Source organism: Amphiura filiformis, chromosome 5 (assembly GCF_039555335.1).
Source record: "Amphiura filiformis chromosome 5, Afil_fr2py, whole genome shotgun sequence".
Taxonomy (NCBI): Eukaryota; Metazoa; Echinodermata; class Ophiuroidea; order Amphilepidida; family Amphiuridae; genus Amphiura; species Amphiura filiformis.
In genome coordinates this window covers 5,587,781-5,603,313 of record NC_092632.1, presented here as the reverse complement: position 1 = coordinate 5,603,313, position 15,533 = coordinate 5,587,781, and the positions used below count along the sequence as shown (strand labels likewise).

General features: G+C 37.1%; 1 protein-coding gene across 1 annotated transcript in view; it reads right to left on the bottom strand.

Moving 5' to 3' along the window:
* Positions 1-15,533, bottom strand: part of LOC140152528 (arginine-hydroxylase NDUFAF5, mitochondrial-like) — a 421,297-nt gene that overhangs the window by 397,380 nt on the left and 8,384 nt on the right. The window contains exons 2-5 of the mRNA XM_072174884.1: positions 14,260-14,767; positions 13,484-13,524; positions 12,664-12,727; positions 9,397-9,444 (exon numbers count right to left, since the gene is read on the bottom strand). Coding sequence (XP_072030985.1) covers positions 9,397-9,444; positions 12,664-12,727; positions 13,484-13,524; positions 14,260-14,736 — 630 coding nt within the window. The 5' untranslated portion in view covers positions 14,737-14,767. The remainder of the gene's footprint in view (positions 1-9,396; positions 9,445-12,663; positions 12,728-13,483; positions 13,525-14,259; positions 14,768-15,533) is intronic.

The window sequence follows — 15,533 nt, the reverse complement described above, 5'->3', positions numbered from 1 at the left end:
TTCTCAAAAAGTGGGGCGGCCATGGCATCCCCGGCCGCCCCGCTTGCTACGGCCCTGCAGGTGTTAATTGATGTACTAACAATAAAACATCAATAAGCACCAGTCAAAATGAGAAATAACCTTACTGATTAATGTGATAACCAGGCAGGTTCGGATCACCTCAGAAGAACTGCTCTGGGAGGGCTTCCTCTTTAAGTAAAATTTCAAAAGTTTTAGGGGCCTGGGCTTTCGATCCTAGTAGGATCTTTATCTACCTTTTGATAAAGATCCTGCTAGGATCGAAAGCTCAGGCCCCTAAAACTTTTGAAATATAACATTGTGTCAACCATGCTGCTCTGGCCTACCTCTGCAATGATATCAATTTATATTCATCCACAATCTCATCTAATGAGTCTACTTATTTCTAAGACTCTTGGATCAACTGGCGATAAAACCTACTTTGTGGGTAATTTCCATCAGGGAAGCTCCCCATTACCAATGTTTACAAATTGGCTCAACACTCACTTAAATATCCTTATTGATCATAATGATACTTCTGCTTTTGGCATCAGTAGTGTATTCTGTGACTAGATATTGAATGATATGTGCCATATAGATCTGTTAGGTATTCGACAAATTAGGTCTATAATTTTCTGCAATTGGACAAAGACGAGTTGATTGCTTTTTAGCTCATTTATTGTGCATACTAGAGTGGCAAGTTTTTTATTTTCTAAAAGGGCAAACTCCATTTTCTTTTCCATTTTCTATATGGACCATTCTAAGATGTTTCTGCATATCGAAGAGCAAAAACAGTTGATTTTAATGGATTTTAAGAATAATATGGGCCTAAAAAGCAAGTAAATAAATTAATTGAAGAAAATATCAGTAAAGAAAGGGATTACTTTGGGCCTTTTGGTGAATGTGCATTCAAAATAGTCAATATTTTTGGTGGAAATGGTCTTAACTTTTGTCCCCCATTTTCTGTTAAATGAAAAACTTGCCACTTTAGTGTGTACCTCTTCAGCAATCAGTCAGCAATAAAACAAGGTCACATAAGAGCTCTACTTCTTGAAAACATTTACCGCCCATAACATGACTCTTACGAAAGCAAAGATGCACAGCTAGGTCTAAATGAGACAATTCTCAATTGTATAGAAACTGCATACGCACATGTGGCTGCTGCTATAAATACTATGTAACATTTATGTGTAGCCACTTCAATGGCTGCCACTTTGCACAAGTAGGCTTGATTTGGACTACTCATGTACTGCAAATAGAAAACACAGAGCATTTAAAACAATGAGCTTGATTTAAATTTGAAATTGAAAAGTTAAAGGCTCAGGGTCACATCTGGCAATCTGTACTCCAAATTACCTCATTGGTAAAACAATTCTGGTTATTTGATGCTTCATGCCCCTAACCTCCAATCCAACATCCTCTCCCACACCTCCTGTTGCTCTTGTCATAAAAGGTCCAGAATTTTCACTTGTTGAAATATTCATGCAGTGTTCTGGTCCACCACAATTGTAGACATTCTGTGAAAGGCTGCAGATCTAATGCAATTATGCTTTTTTACATGCCCTTCTTTAAGGTGGTACTATACCCCCTGATAAATTTTGTCACTAATTTAGCATTTTTCTCACAAAATAACTACACACTGGTAACAATAGTTATGTATATTATAGGGGCAAGAAATCCAATTGCTTTACTGAAATTTCAGTGATTCAAGGCAAGTGGTTCATTATATTATATTTAAAGAAATGAGGTACATTCTAGTGGTACCTCTTTTCTTATCATAAATAACATACCGCTTGTCTTGAGTCACTGAAATTCCAGTGTAGTAACTGGATTCCTTGCCCCTATAATATACATAACCTTTGTTACCAGTGTGTTATTATTTTTTGAGAAAAATGCATAAGGTCACAAATTTATCAAGGGGTGTAGTACCACCTTAAACTCACACCACTTCTTGATACAACTGTATATTCTTCTTTCTCTTATTTACACCCCCCAGCACACATACATTTTTTAGTTATCTAACCTCCTCTCAAATCATAGCACATAGCTAGTTGCAAAATGTTTATATAAACATAAACAATGCGATTTATAAAACGCCTTTTACAATATAGACCAGGTGCATTGTGCTTCTGATATTCTGAACTCATAAACAGTACAGTTTGTTACTCCTTGGATTTTCTCAAAATAACCCAAGAAGAACCATGTCCTCATACATAGAACTGGTTCTGTACGATGGTGATGACTGGGTATTAATTACACAGGCTCAAGGGGATCTGTTGCATCAGTACTGTGCTATGAAGCACGTACACCACCTCAAGTAACTTAGAAAACAAGCCAAATATTCTAAGGAAACAATCAACATGGCACTAGTTATGCGTATATATCAAGTGCCATTAACACTCACTGGCCCGCTGAAGGATTGCTACACTCCATTTGCTCCACAAGTCTCACAGGCCACTGACTCCTAATTAGATGTAATTGATTGAAAAGTTACACAATTTGGTGGAAAAGGACAAAAATGAGGAGAGAGAAACAATAGTAGGTTAGGTTGGAAATACATTTGCCATTAAACTGCTGACTCATTCCATTGGGAGAGTTTGTATAATGCTAGAATAAAAACCAAGTACATAATGTCTGTTGTGCTATAAACTCAATCTGAGGTTCAATGTATCCAAGTTCAAGCTCCACTGGGAACTTGATTTTGGATATGGTGGCAGTGTCAACGGGGGCTTTGTCCTCTGAATGTAAATTTAAAAACTAAAACTGCAAATTGTAAGTAAATTTCAACAGCATAGCAATAAAGGAATACAGCACCAGTAATGGAGTATAATAGGAAATAAAGGTTCTAATGGCAAACGTTACCTGGAGGATGTTCTTTCTATTGAGGATAGCAAAAACTGTACTGAAGATAGTATGCATTATGCTATCTACTGAAAATAGCATGCATTGTGCTATCTACTGAATAAAGCATGCACTTTATTATCTACTAAAGATAACAGGCATTTGCTACCTCCTGAAGATACCACGTATTTGCTATCTATGAAGATAGCATGAATTGTGTTATCTACTGAATAAAGCAGGATTTTGCTTTCTACTGAAGATAGCATTAAGCCTATTTCCTATCTACTGAATATATCATGCATGGATATCTACTGAAAATAGCATGCATGTGCTATCTACTACAGATATATTGCATGTGCTATTTCTACTGAAGATAACCTACATTTGCTATCTACTGAAGACAGCATGCATACCTGCAGATAGCATGGACATGCTATCAAATATTGCAAAATATGTTACAAACAACATAATGCACTATAATCTATTGATATCATACCAACATTAATTTCACAAATTTTCTGACTAATGAGAATAGCATTGTCTACTAGCATTCAGTCATGTTCCTATGGGTATAAAATGAGTAACTGAAAGGGGAATGCCAAAGGAAGAGTTTGGCTGTGCATTAACAGTGTAATAAATGTGTACACAAATGAATTTGGTGAGAAAATGGCTACATGTAAGAATAATATTTTGAATGTGTGTTTGAATTTCATTTGATCTATTAGGCACCTAATTAATATTGACACATTTAATTTAGACTAGTAAATTGAAATAAATCAACAAATTCAGAGGTGATGAATGGGTCATATTGTACTGAGAACCGTGGATTCTGATTCAATTTGATTAGACTGGCAGATATACTAAAATGCAGTAAACCTTTGACGGTAGCGTATTGTAAGGATACATCAGCGTATTTACTGCGTTACGCGACTTGTCTCTGATTGGCTGCTGAGGCGATCTGTTGTTGCCGAGTGGAAATTTATGAATGAACTGTCAGTCAACATTAATAGGTAAATTTTCACGGGAAAATTTTCTGGACACGTGACCAATGCGTATCAATGTGGGTGTAACCTCAAGCCTGATCTCTGACCCCCGGCGGTGACCTCGCTATTCAAGTCTTAGTAATTTTGAATTAGAATAGTATTTTTGACCGCAATTTTGATAGAAATTTGCGCATTGCAAATTTATTGAATATTATGTTGTCTTAATTTTTTCACAATATCATCAAAACATAATTTCAAAAATATCTATCTACGGAAAAAATATTTATCTACGGAAACTCTTACCATAACATTATTAACTTGCGACATAAGTAACTTATTTTGCCTCAAAGGAAGAATTCTTCCTATTCAAATACATAGGAAGAACACCGCTGTGCTCGGGTCACATTCCATAATGCTAATATGTCTGCGCCCATGGGTGTCACGTGTCCAGAAAATTTTCCCGTGAAAATTTACCTATTAATTCTGACTGACTGTGCGCCGTACGCGTTGTTAGCTCTGAATTTGCAACATCACGGTAGTCGCGCTCGTCAAAGGTTTGCTGCATTTGACTATAATACTCCCAACTCACAATAATCTCATTCATTGGTGGTACAGAGATAACTGAACCAATGTCCTTATACAAACCATCTTAAATTATGGGTGACCCAACAATATATTTATTATTTATTTCAAAATTTTAAGGTCTAGAATCAGCAACATGCTGTTATAACCTGGGACCTCACCCCCTACTTTACCCCATCAAAATTACGAGTTAGGCATCTGAAAGTTTTTCTCATCTTCCCTGAGATGCATTTGCTTAGTTTAGATAGTATAGTATGAACAATATTGTGGTAGCCTCATCCCCAATGGTGTTGTACCACCCATACTGTCTATTCAATAGGCCATTGTGATTCACACTTTATGCTTCTAATATTCAAACTGCCTGAGCTTATAGCTCTAAACTTGACATCGGATAGTTTTAGTGATAAAATGTTAAGTACAAGACAACATTATGAACAAATCTTTGACATGTTAAATGACATTTAAATAGCAGCTATGGCAATTACAATGTACAATTTTCTTGCTCTTTCATGATATACTGATACACCTTCCTCTGTTTACCAGCTACTCACTGTTTACACACAATCATTTGAAACTGTCAAAAATCTATTGGATTATTATCAGGTTTCCAGGAAATTCTAGGGGCTATCTGTCTGTTGCATGATTGCCCATACGGCGATTATATGGTTACGAGAGCATCGCATCACAATTGAAAAAGGATAATGTCTACATTAAAATGTAATAAGATGCCACAGAAAAAAAGTTTGCACACACTCATTTAACACAGTGTCAAATATCTCTTGGATTATTATCAGTTTTCCAAGAAATTCTAGGGGCTGTCTGACTGTTGACTGATATGTCTTTAGGGCAATAAAATATGGTTAATAGGGCATCTCATCCAAGGATAGCAAAGGTGAAGTTTGTGTAGAAATAAGATAGCTCCCTCAGGAACAAACACATTTTGTTTCATGCCTCATGTTTTTCCTATACCTTGGTTTTTGGATGACAATGTTTATACTAACTAATGGTTCATTTCCTTTTACCTAGCTACTTTAATTCTATTTGAATTCTCAATTTGCCATGAAGGAATTTAAAAGAGACTATGGACTTCATAACAATAGTCCATACAAAATGCTAAGCATATGTGCTAAGCAGAGGGAGGGGAAAGTGAATTTCAAGGGGGAAAATATCACAAAAATAGACAAAAAGGCCTACAAATCTAAAATAGCAAGGCACCAGCGGCCAGGAACCCACAGCACAGGGGAAGCACTAGGGAAGTAAGATGTCCCATGAGGGGGCAGCTATACTCAATGTTGCCAAAAATTGTCGGTCCTAATTGCGGCTAAAATAATCGAAAACCATTGGTTTCTATGGGACAGAAAACTACCGGAAGTCCCAGGAGTCAATGTTGAAAAGTCACACCCCATATTTTACTTTAAAACCATTGGCTTCTATGGGACAGGAAATGTTCACACATTGCAGGGAAAATCTAGAAATCATCCCTCTCCCTTGGCTATGGCACTGATGCTAAGGAAAATCTGCCGTATTACATCAAGACATGCATGGGAAGCAAAATAGTGTACATCTGGTATTCTTAGCTTTTAAAATAAAGCTCAAATTGAACAATAATTGACACATATTGTTTATAGACCTGTGTTCTTGAGGTTAATGGTATAATCACAAAATATATCCTTGAGGTGATCAGGGATGGGGAAAACAGTTTATCAAATTAAACAAAGCTGCATGTGCCTTGGGATATCAGACCTTAGTTTAATGACATTTTATAGGCTAAATTGCATCACATTTGCGCCTCATATTGAATATGTGCCAACATACGAAAATCAGAGATTCCACACAGCAGCTATCAATGTGTAAATGCATCTCTTTTCATCCATATGATAGGTGACTTTATTACCGGTACAGGCATAAAATGATAACATTAAGGTAACACACTTTGATGATCCATGTAGGTCTCGCTCATTAATTGTAAGCTTATCTTTACTTTAATGCATCAGTTGTTTTTACAGCTGACATGTTTAACAAATCTACTGAAAAGATGTGTGTTTTTGATCAATTTTACATAACATTCTCATTCTTGGAGTGGGGACATGTATTTTAAGCTGTCTTATGTAACATTAACATATGTAACTTATTTTTCATTGAATATTCTATTACTCTCACAGTCTGTTATTTTGTGTCACATGAGGGTACACTATTCTGCAATAATGTGTCCTTACGGTGTCTGGAATGCAGTATAGTGTGACAAATTCTATGCATTAAATGTGGTTAGCAGAACATTTTCCCGCAATACATTTAAGAGTGATGGCTGACACGTCTCATACATGCGTCACTGAATCAGTAACATAAAGTGTGTATACCGCTATTCATCATACGTCTTATTTATACGTCCCAGTTGTGTGAAGCTCAAGTGAGCTAATACACGCATTGACAATAGTTATAGGTAATGGAAGAAAATAACAAATTTCATTTTTTTACCTCATTTGTTGGCTCGACATAATGTGATCAGTGAAAACTAACATTTTGTGGAAAATAAATAAGAATCTATTATTATTAAAATCGCACATTATTGCTTTAAATTGCATTCATTTTACAGTATGCCTTACCCATTACAGAGATTTATGGCAAATGCTGTACGGCTACAGCATTCACCCATTCCAACATCTGATTCACTTTGTGTTATTTTATTCTATTTGTATGCAGCACAGCTTTGAACTGTGTTGTGAACATAGATTCAAGCACATTTGCTTGGTCTATTAGATAATAACACTGCCCGCTCTTATATTGCTCCACAGAACAATTTTCTTTGTATTCTAATATCACATTCAATTTTGGAACAATGCTTTCCCATGATGCCCAAGGGCCACAGTAAGGTGTACAAACACTCAGGCATTACCCTGATCGGAACTGGCTGCAAGGTCTTTGTCATCACCTGCATCTGCGTCACAATTCAAATGAAGTAATAAAGAGAGCTGAGAATAGAATATGAATTTAGTGCTTCACCCATGTTGCTAAGATTGAAAGTTGACATGCAAAATTTGCATCTTGTCTACCCAGGTTTTCCACTAACTTTAAGAATCCATTCACCATACACTGCATGCTCCAAACATAAATCATCGAAATGGCAGTTTCCTGGGATTTTGAAGCAAATCTTTTTGTCTAAAATTCAGTAAAATCTGAGATTCATCATGAGTTTCAATCACACACCAAAATGACAAATGTCAAATGCGAATTGACTGTTCCATGTGTCATGGTGTTGAACGCAATAATATGTCAAACATCATTGTAAGCCAGTCGGTGATTGGTTAATGAGTATACATATAATATGTGATGCGATCAAGCAAAATCAGTCGGAACTCGGAAATATTGATTTTGAGATATAGCCAAACAAAGGAAATATTTCCTTTTGTTTTGGAAACTCTTTAATTGCTCATATCATTGAAACTGTTTGTTCATTCTTAATGGGATTTTCTGCAAAATGTAGCTTGTAAATGCTTTTTACTATCCTATAAGAAACTGAAATTTTAATATTTCCAAGTTCCGACTGATTTTGCTTGATCGCATCACATTATAGAGGACAATATTTTTATGTCACTGAAATGAGGTGCTGAACAGAGGTTGCAACAGTCAATTATGTGAGAATTTTGTGCATCTGACTGAACCTAATTTCATTTTACAAAAATAAAGTAGGAAAGTTTAAAACACAATTTTATTATTTTTAAGCACTTTTACAAACATTTTAATAACAGAAAAAAATACCATACATGTAGGGTATTAAAAAATTTCCAGGCTTTCCCTGACCTTTAATGGAATTCCTTGACTTCCAAGCCCTGAAAAAGACAAACCCCATTCCTTGACTTTCCAGGATTTTTATGGATATGATTAGCAATTTATATAAGCATATAGTTGTTTGGAATATAGGCCTAGTATTGCTTGTGGTAGCATGAACTGCATTTCAGACTTCATTATGCCATTGCAATGAGGCAGACTTATATCGTAATCTCTTTTTTTAAAACAAAACAAATGGATTTAATGACATGTAGGACTTTGCTTCATTCTATTTAGCGTATAACGTGCTGTTGTAGGTCAAGTTTTGTGTTTATGTAAAAATCGCTCTCTCTAAAAAACTCTCTAATTATGTACATTTTTACTGCCTTGGAAACATTACTTAAGGTGTAAAGGATACCACAGTCTTAATTATTGCCTATTCATTACCCATTATGATCTAACTGATCTTAGGAGGCAAGTAACAATTTGTTGTTGCTATGTCATAGGATGTACAGGTGTGGAGCCCTGGAGTATCTCCATAGAAGATACAATGATATAGATTGCTGGCAATGAGGATGAATTCCCTGTCAGAGACACTGTGACATTGGGAGTTGTAACCAACATTATGATTCTCCTGGCCTGCCTGTAACTTCATGGGTCTTTGAGATGGAACAAATTAAAGTATGGTGACTGTGAAAGGCCATCTCTTTAATGCTGCCTATTCATTGTAGCTTTCATTTCATGCTTCTGCTGCTTGTGGTATTTTAGAATATTTTGTTTTTTGTTTCTGTGATAGCATAAAGTTGCAATTTAAAGTTGGACAGTGTAATGAGGTTTTTGCACTATACATGTATTAAAGCCATTTCCACTACAAGGTTCCTATTGGGCCGTTTGCACAGGTACACAGTACAGTCGCAAGGTACTTGGCTGGTACTGTGCAGTACCAGGGGAATACTGATGTAGTACCAGTTCAGTACCACTGCTAGTGGGTCCTATGCAGTAATAACATTGATACTATGTAGGTGCTTTGTGTGTACCTGTCAGGTACCTTGGCAATGGTGTACCTGTGTAGGCCGCAATAAGAATCTTGTAGTGTAGTGTAGTTGTTGTTGTAATGATTAGTTTGGCAAATAACTCAAATTGTGGCTAGTGCAGAGCCATGGAAAAGATACAATAATTTGACAGAAATTGCAAAATATTTGTTTCCTTTTTCTTCAATAAGACTTACCAGCATCTTTTCAGCCATATCACAAAGGTATAGTTTACCAACCATTTCCTGTACATAAAAACAACAACAAATACATTATCAAATATCCTGTAAATGGACCAAAAATTATGTAAATAACACATAAAAGAATATTTTATCAGAAACGTCAATTGGGATTGATGAACTGTTATCGTCCTTAGGTGGTTTGGGAAAAATGGGCCTACATGCTCTTGAAACAGATTCATCAGGATCGTTCATAGTTCATAAGATTGATAAAGGTTCTTTTTCAGATCCAATAAAATGATACTACTCACTCAGAAATATTTCAATTCCTATCAGGAATCTTGTTTACTCTGGTACTGGTGTTTCTAGATGTTTTTAGCACCGGCAACACTTCTGTCTGGTTTTGATGACGTCACCAAATCTAATATCCCAAAAGAGGAAAGACTCGCCATAAAGCAACTTCAGAAAGAAAAATCAGTCATAGGGTGCAGACTAAGGCCGTGCTACTGTTATCATGGATACCGATGAGTATGAGCCATTATCTGACATGCTAAATGATACCAGCACTTATGTCAAACTCGATAAAGACCCCACGCCAAAGTACAAAAAGCAATTGGTGAATATGCTCGGTAGACTTGAAAAAGAAGGCAAAATAAGACCTGAGGATAAAAAGTTCTTGTATCCCACGGCTGAAATTGTCCCCCGCATCTATGGTAGTCCAAAAATCCATAAGAAGGACACGCCTCTCCGTCCCATAGTAGATTACACAGGCTCCATTGGATATAATGTATCCCGCTCGCTGGCTGACATCTTAAGTCCAATTGTTGGTACAACCAGCCACCACATGCTCAACTCTAACAGTTGGCTGAGGACTTAGGTGAAATAACCATCAGAGAGGATGAGTGCCTCATTTCACACGACGTGGTGTCGTTATTCACCAATACCCCCATTGAGTTGATGTTAGATATCATCTGCCGCAAGCTAGAACAAGATCCTAACCTCGGCCAAAGGACATTGCTTACCGTCAATGATCTCATGGAGTTGGTGAACTTCATTTTGACCACAACGTACTTCACGTCGAAAGGAATAATCTACAAACAGAAGAAAGGCATGGCGATGGGTAGTCCACTCAGTCCGATAGCAGTAGACCTTTTCATGGAGTGGCTTGAGGAAGAAGCGATTACCACAGCCCCGCTCAACTGGAAACCGTCCCTTTGGAAGAGATATGTCGACGATGTGCGAGAGGTCATTAAATGTGGCGAGGCAGAGAACTTGACGCAACATCTCAACCAAGTTGACCCGACGGGTAGCATTATGTTTACTTATGAGGAAGAGTCCAACAGTAGCTTGCCTTTCTTAGACACGTTAATCATCAAGAAGCCTGACGGTACCACGAAACTTTGTATTTATCGCAAACCAACTCATACCGATTATTACTTGCAATTCAATTCTCACCACCCACTACATCAGAAGCTAGGCGTTGTAAGAACTCTGCTTGATAGAAAGGACACCATTGTGACTGAGACGGAAGACCGGAAAAATGAGGAGTCGCACATAAAACAAGCCCTCGCTAGATGCGGTTACCCTGAGTGGTCCATTAACAAAGTTAAAGCGGACAACGAGCATCCTAAACCCAAGAAAAAGCCCCCCAAAGACAGCAAGGAGAGGAGTAAAGGTCTTGTGGTCGTTCCATACGTGGAGGGACTCTCCGAGAGGGTTTCCAGAGTTTTTAAAAAACATGGCTTTTCCACCAGTATGAAACCCCACCGCACTATACCAGAGGATGTTTAAAGACATTCCCACAACCCAATGGGGTTTCTGACCTTGTATGTCTGGCTTTTGTACACATATGGTACAGTTGATCATGCCTTGCATTGGAATTGTGTGCAAATATCTGGTGTTTTCATCCTATTATTTAACATTCATAACATCGAGACTTAGGAATAAAATTAATGCAGTGGGACAATATGAATGTTTCCTGTAAGAAAATCAAATATCAGTCCTAAGTCTCAACTATTAGCTCGTTGGCTGCAGTTTTAAAATGACCATTTTGTGTGTGTGGCAATGGGGACTTTGCCTTTAAAATTAGGTTATATTGATCAAATTTCCCAATCATAGTGCATTGTAGGAATGCCTTTAAGCCTCCTCTGGCACTATACGTAACATGTTAGTTCACCCGAAAGACAAGCGCGACCCATTACAATCAGCAGAAGTGATCTACGAGATACCTTGTCAGAACTGCCCCAAAACTTACATCGGGGAAACAGGCCGCTTGTTTGAGACAAGATTAACAGAACACAAGTCAGAAAGCGAAAAAGTAAGCGCCAAAAGCTTCACCCGGTCACAACGAAAAGCATCCGCTTCAGAATTTCACAAATCTGCCATTGCCGAACATGTTGCCAACCAAAACCACGTAATTGGGTGGGAGGAGGCTCAGGTTATTGATCAAGAATCTGACAAAACTACACGCTGGCTAAAGGAAGCAATCTGGATCAGGAGTAGAGGAAAAGACACTATGAATAAAGACGAGGGGGCCTACCGACTGGACAAAATTTATGACCAGGTCATAAATACTCGGCAACAAGAAAGTTTGGTGGACGTCATCAAAACCAGACAGAAGTGTTGCCGGTGCTAAAAACATCTAGAAACACCAGTACCAGAGTGAACAAGATTCCTGATAGGAATTGAAATATTTCTGAGTGAGTAGTATCATTTTATTGGATCTGAAAAAGAACCTTTATCAATCTTAGGGCCTACATGCTGCTTACCATCATACCATTAGTGTTAGTGTTAACACAGTGTTTATCTGTGTGTGGCATGGGTGGGGTGTGTGTGTGTATGCATGGTATTTTCCTGAACGTGAGAGGACCTTAACTTGAAACGCACACCAGTTCTACAGCGAGATTCTCATAAAACAGGTCCAGATATGGGTGGTTCAACTTTACATAGAATTCTTGTACTGTTTAACCGCCTATATCCGGACCTGTTTTATGATCCCTCTGTTAGCCAGGCATGTGATTTTCATAGGAAACATGTTTATAAAGCTTTGACACCTTAATTTCATACTCTGATGCATTTAGAATGACAAATGTTGCACACAGCATTCAAAATCCATATTTCAGTGTTATTATCCAATGTTAAATAATCTTGTGTTGTCCCAACTTTAGCATTTCAAACATTCAATGCAGAATTACACCTAATTCACATATCCAGATTTGTCACTTATCCGGCCTATTCTTTGTCCCATCATGGTCAGATAATAGGGTTGGAAGTATGCTTGCTTACCTCATCCAGGTGTTTAGCAATGTGCCCTCTGCCACATCCAAGATCTAGTGCAACAGGGAATTTCCTGCAGTTTAAAAAATAATGAACAATAATTTGTTAAAAATTAATCTTACTGCCAACTTTATTACACACATCACATCAGCCATCAGTCTTCATCTGACACTATCCGCCTTGTGGAACACAAATTCATCTCAATCTGCTGCTGAAAGATCATTTCATTTCACTCTTCACTCTGTCAAATCATTTCATGCTTTCAAGAAATATTTGAAACCACACATGTTTCCTGAATGACATTTGCTCTATTTGTTCAAATGTATTTTTTGTTTGTATTTGCTTTTTGCATTACAAATGTTTTATAACCATTGGATTGTCATGCTCTCATTCAAATATATCTCTGGCATATTATGCACACCAATATGCACTACTAGGCATCAAAGTTTGCCAGAAACATGGTGAAATAATCCACAGAGGTACATCATTTACCCGCCATGCGCATTATACAAAGTCACAAACATGGTGGAGTTTGTACTCCGCTAGTCTGAAATCTTTATAGTGTATGCAATAAACCAACCGGAACGGTATAACAATTGAAATGGCAGCCATGTTGGAGGACAGTTCTAAGATAGCTTAAGATGACAGAGGGACAGATCTCTAGATCGTTTCCACAACCATTCATACCTATCACCTGTTTTATTGTATTATCATTCAAATTGCCCTGTGGTACTTTATGGAGGACAACATTTTATTTAAATGAGGATGACTCTGTCATGAGTGACGTCGTATTGAATACCCTCTATAAAAATGCACTTTGATATCATACCTTGCTACATCCCTAATGCGGTCAGCTACACGATATCCAATCTGAAACAAAACAGTGACAAAAGATGTAGAGCGAGTACAATATTCTGATTGTTATCATATGCAAATGTTATTGATGGAAAGCTCGCAACAAGTTATTTGTGACATTTGGTCAGTTAGGGACATTGAGTGGAAATTATGCATGTGAATTGTTTCTTTAATTTTTACAAACATAATTGTGAACAAAATTTATTCATGTAGCCAGCGCACATCCATATAAGTGTATTTTTTTTGGCAAATCAAACATAGGCTCACTTCCAATGCATACCTTGAATTTGATTGGTTAGTGCAAGAAGACCCTATATGTAAATAGCTGCCTGGTGTCCTATTTTTATATTGTGTACAATATAGAATGCACAAATTGTCAAGTGTCTATAGGGCAGCTATTGTAAATAGTTCATACACTCCTATATCAAAGCAGCCAATCAGAAAAGCAGTTAGAAAAAACATGCATTGATTGTGTATATTGCGCACTCCGCGTACTATGCGCAGTGTTTTGCGCGCGTTCGCGTGCGTTGGATTGATTCATTTTTTGGGCTGGTTGATGCATTTATATTTGTTACTATTTTCCAACATTTTAAGTGATAATACATTATAAAAACAGCTTCTCGTGTATTCGGGGCTCGTGCATTAGACGCATCAACATCAGCGCGCGTGCATTGTTTTGTCTAATTTCTCTACCAACAAGTAATATGCGTTCATTAACCTATAAATCCTTCTTGCAATAATTCTACTCACCTCATCTTTGATGTAATCATACACTTCAACATCATCAGCCATGGCTGCTCTATTCTTCTGATTCCTCTTGGTTTGACGATCAAACACATTCATCACAGTTTCTTTTCTATCCGGATGCATACATCTACCTGAATTCTTACTCTGCATAAAACCAAATACACCCAACTTATCAGTGCTATTGTTAGAGAGTATTGGCAGCCAATTTCTACTCTTGTTACCCAGAGTAGAAAACATACGATACTGGTTTCTACATAAAGAATGTTTTCTATGCAACTGTCTATGTACTTTCACGGTTTGTGTTTGGAACGATGCACATGGCAGCTGACTGACTAATGAATTTGAAGGAATACCATCATTTATGGCTGGTGAACTCTTGTTGTTGCTCAGAAAAGTAGATTGGAGTCGAAGTCTGGATGCCAAACTCCTCCATCCATTTATAGTAGTCTTCTGACAGCAGGGAAGCAATGTCAAAGCCATCTTCTTATATTTTAAACAGAACCAATTAGCACTGTAAAAAAGAATGAAAATACAAATACAAAAACATAATTTACAATTACTTTATTTTAATATTTCGCTTGCAATATTCTTATTCTAAAGCTAACATTTCATTTTACATCACTTTATGAGCATAATTTTGATATAAAACAACTGATCATACAATAAAGTCAAACAAGCTTAAGGATACGGCGGGTAAAAATTCCACTCAACTTGTCTTTTGTGTTTTATTTTTAATTGATGAAGTACATATATTAAACACTTCAGAGATGCAGATTGAAAAAATTGAATATACAAAGTGTTTTTTATATTACTTCAGTGTATCAATATTTGCTCTAGATATCCAACAGCATTAAGTCTTTTGCTTGGTACTGACTGTACTGTCAGGGCTTGCAGTTAGTTCACCACATAAACATTAATATGGCTCAAAATTATTTTTTTTAATCTGTTGATGTTTTAATGATCCCCCATTTCCGGTTGATAATTTATCTATAGCCGTGTCGTGTGTGACGCTTGTGGGAACTAGTCTAGGGAACCAGCAACACTGTGGAGTAAAAATAATTTGACAATCACAATGTGGACTTACATTGGATTGTACAGAGATTAAATTTTGCTAAATTAGACTAAACTTTGTGTGCATAATATGATAAAGGACAGTCTGAGTTTAGGTACATTGTTGGTGTTTTAATATTTTGGGAGACTGTGAGGGTTCTGAAACATTTGCTTCCGAGCCTATTCTTTACTGTATCAGGGGTGGAATTTCGGCGGGAGTCCGAGAG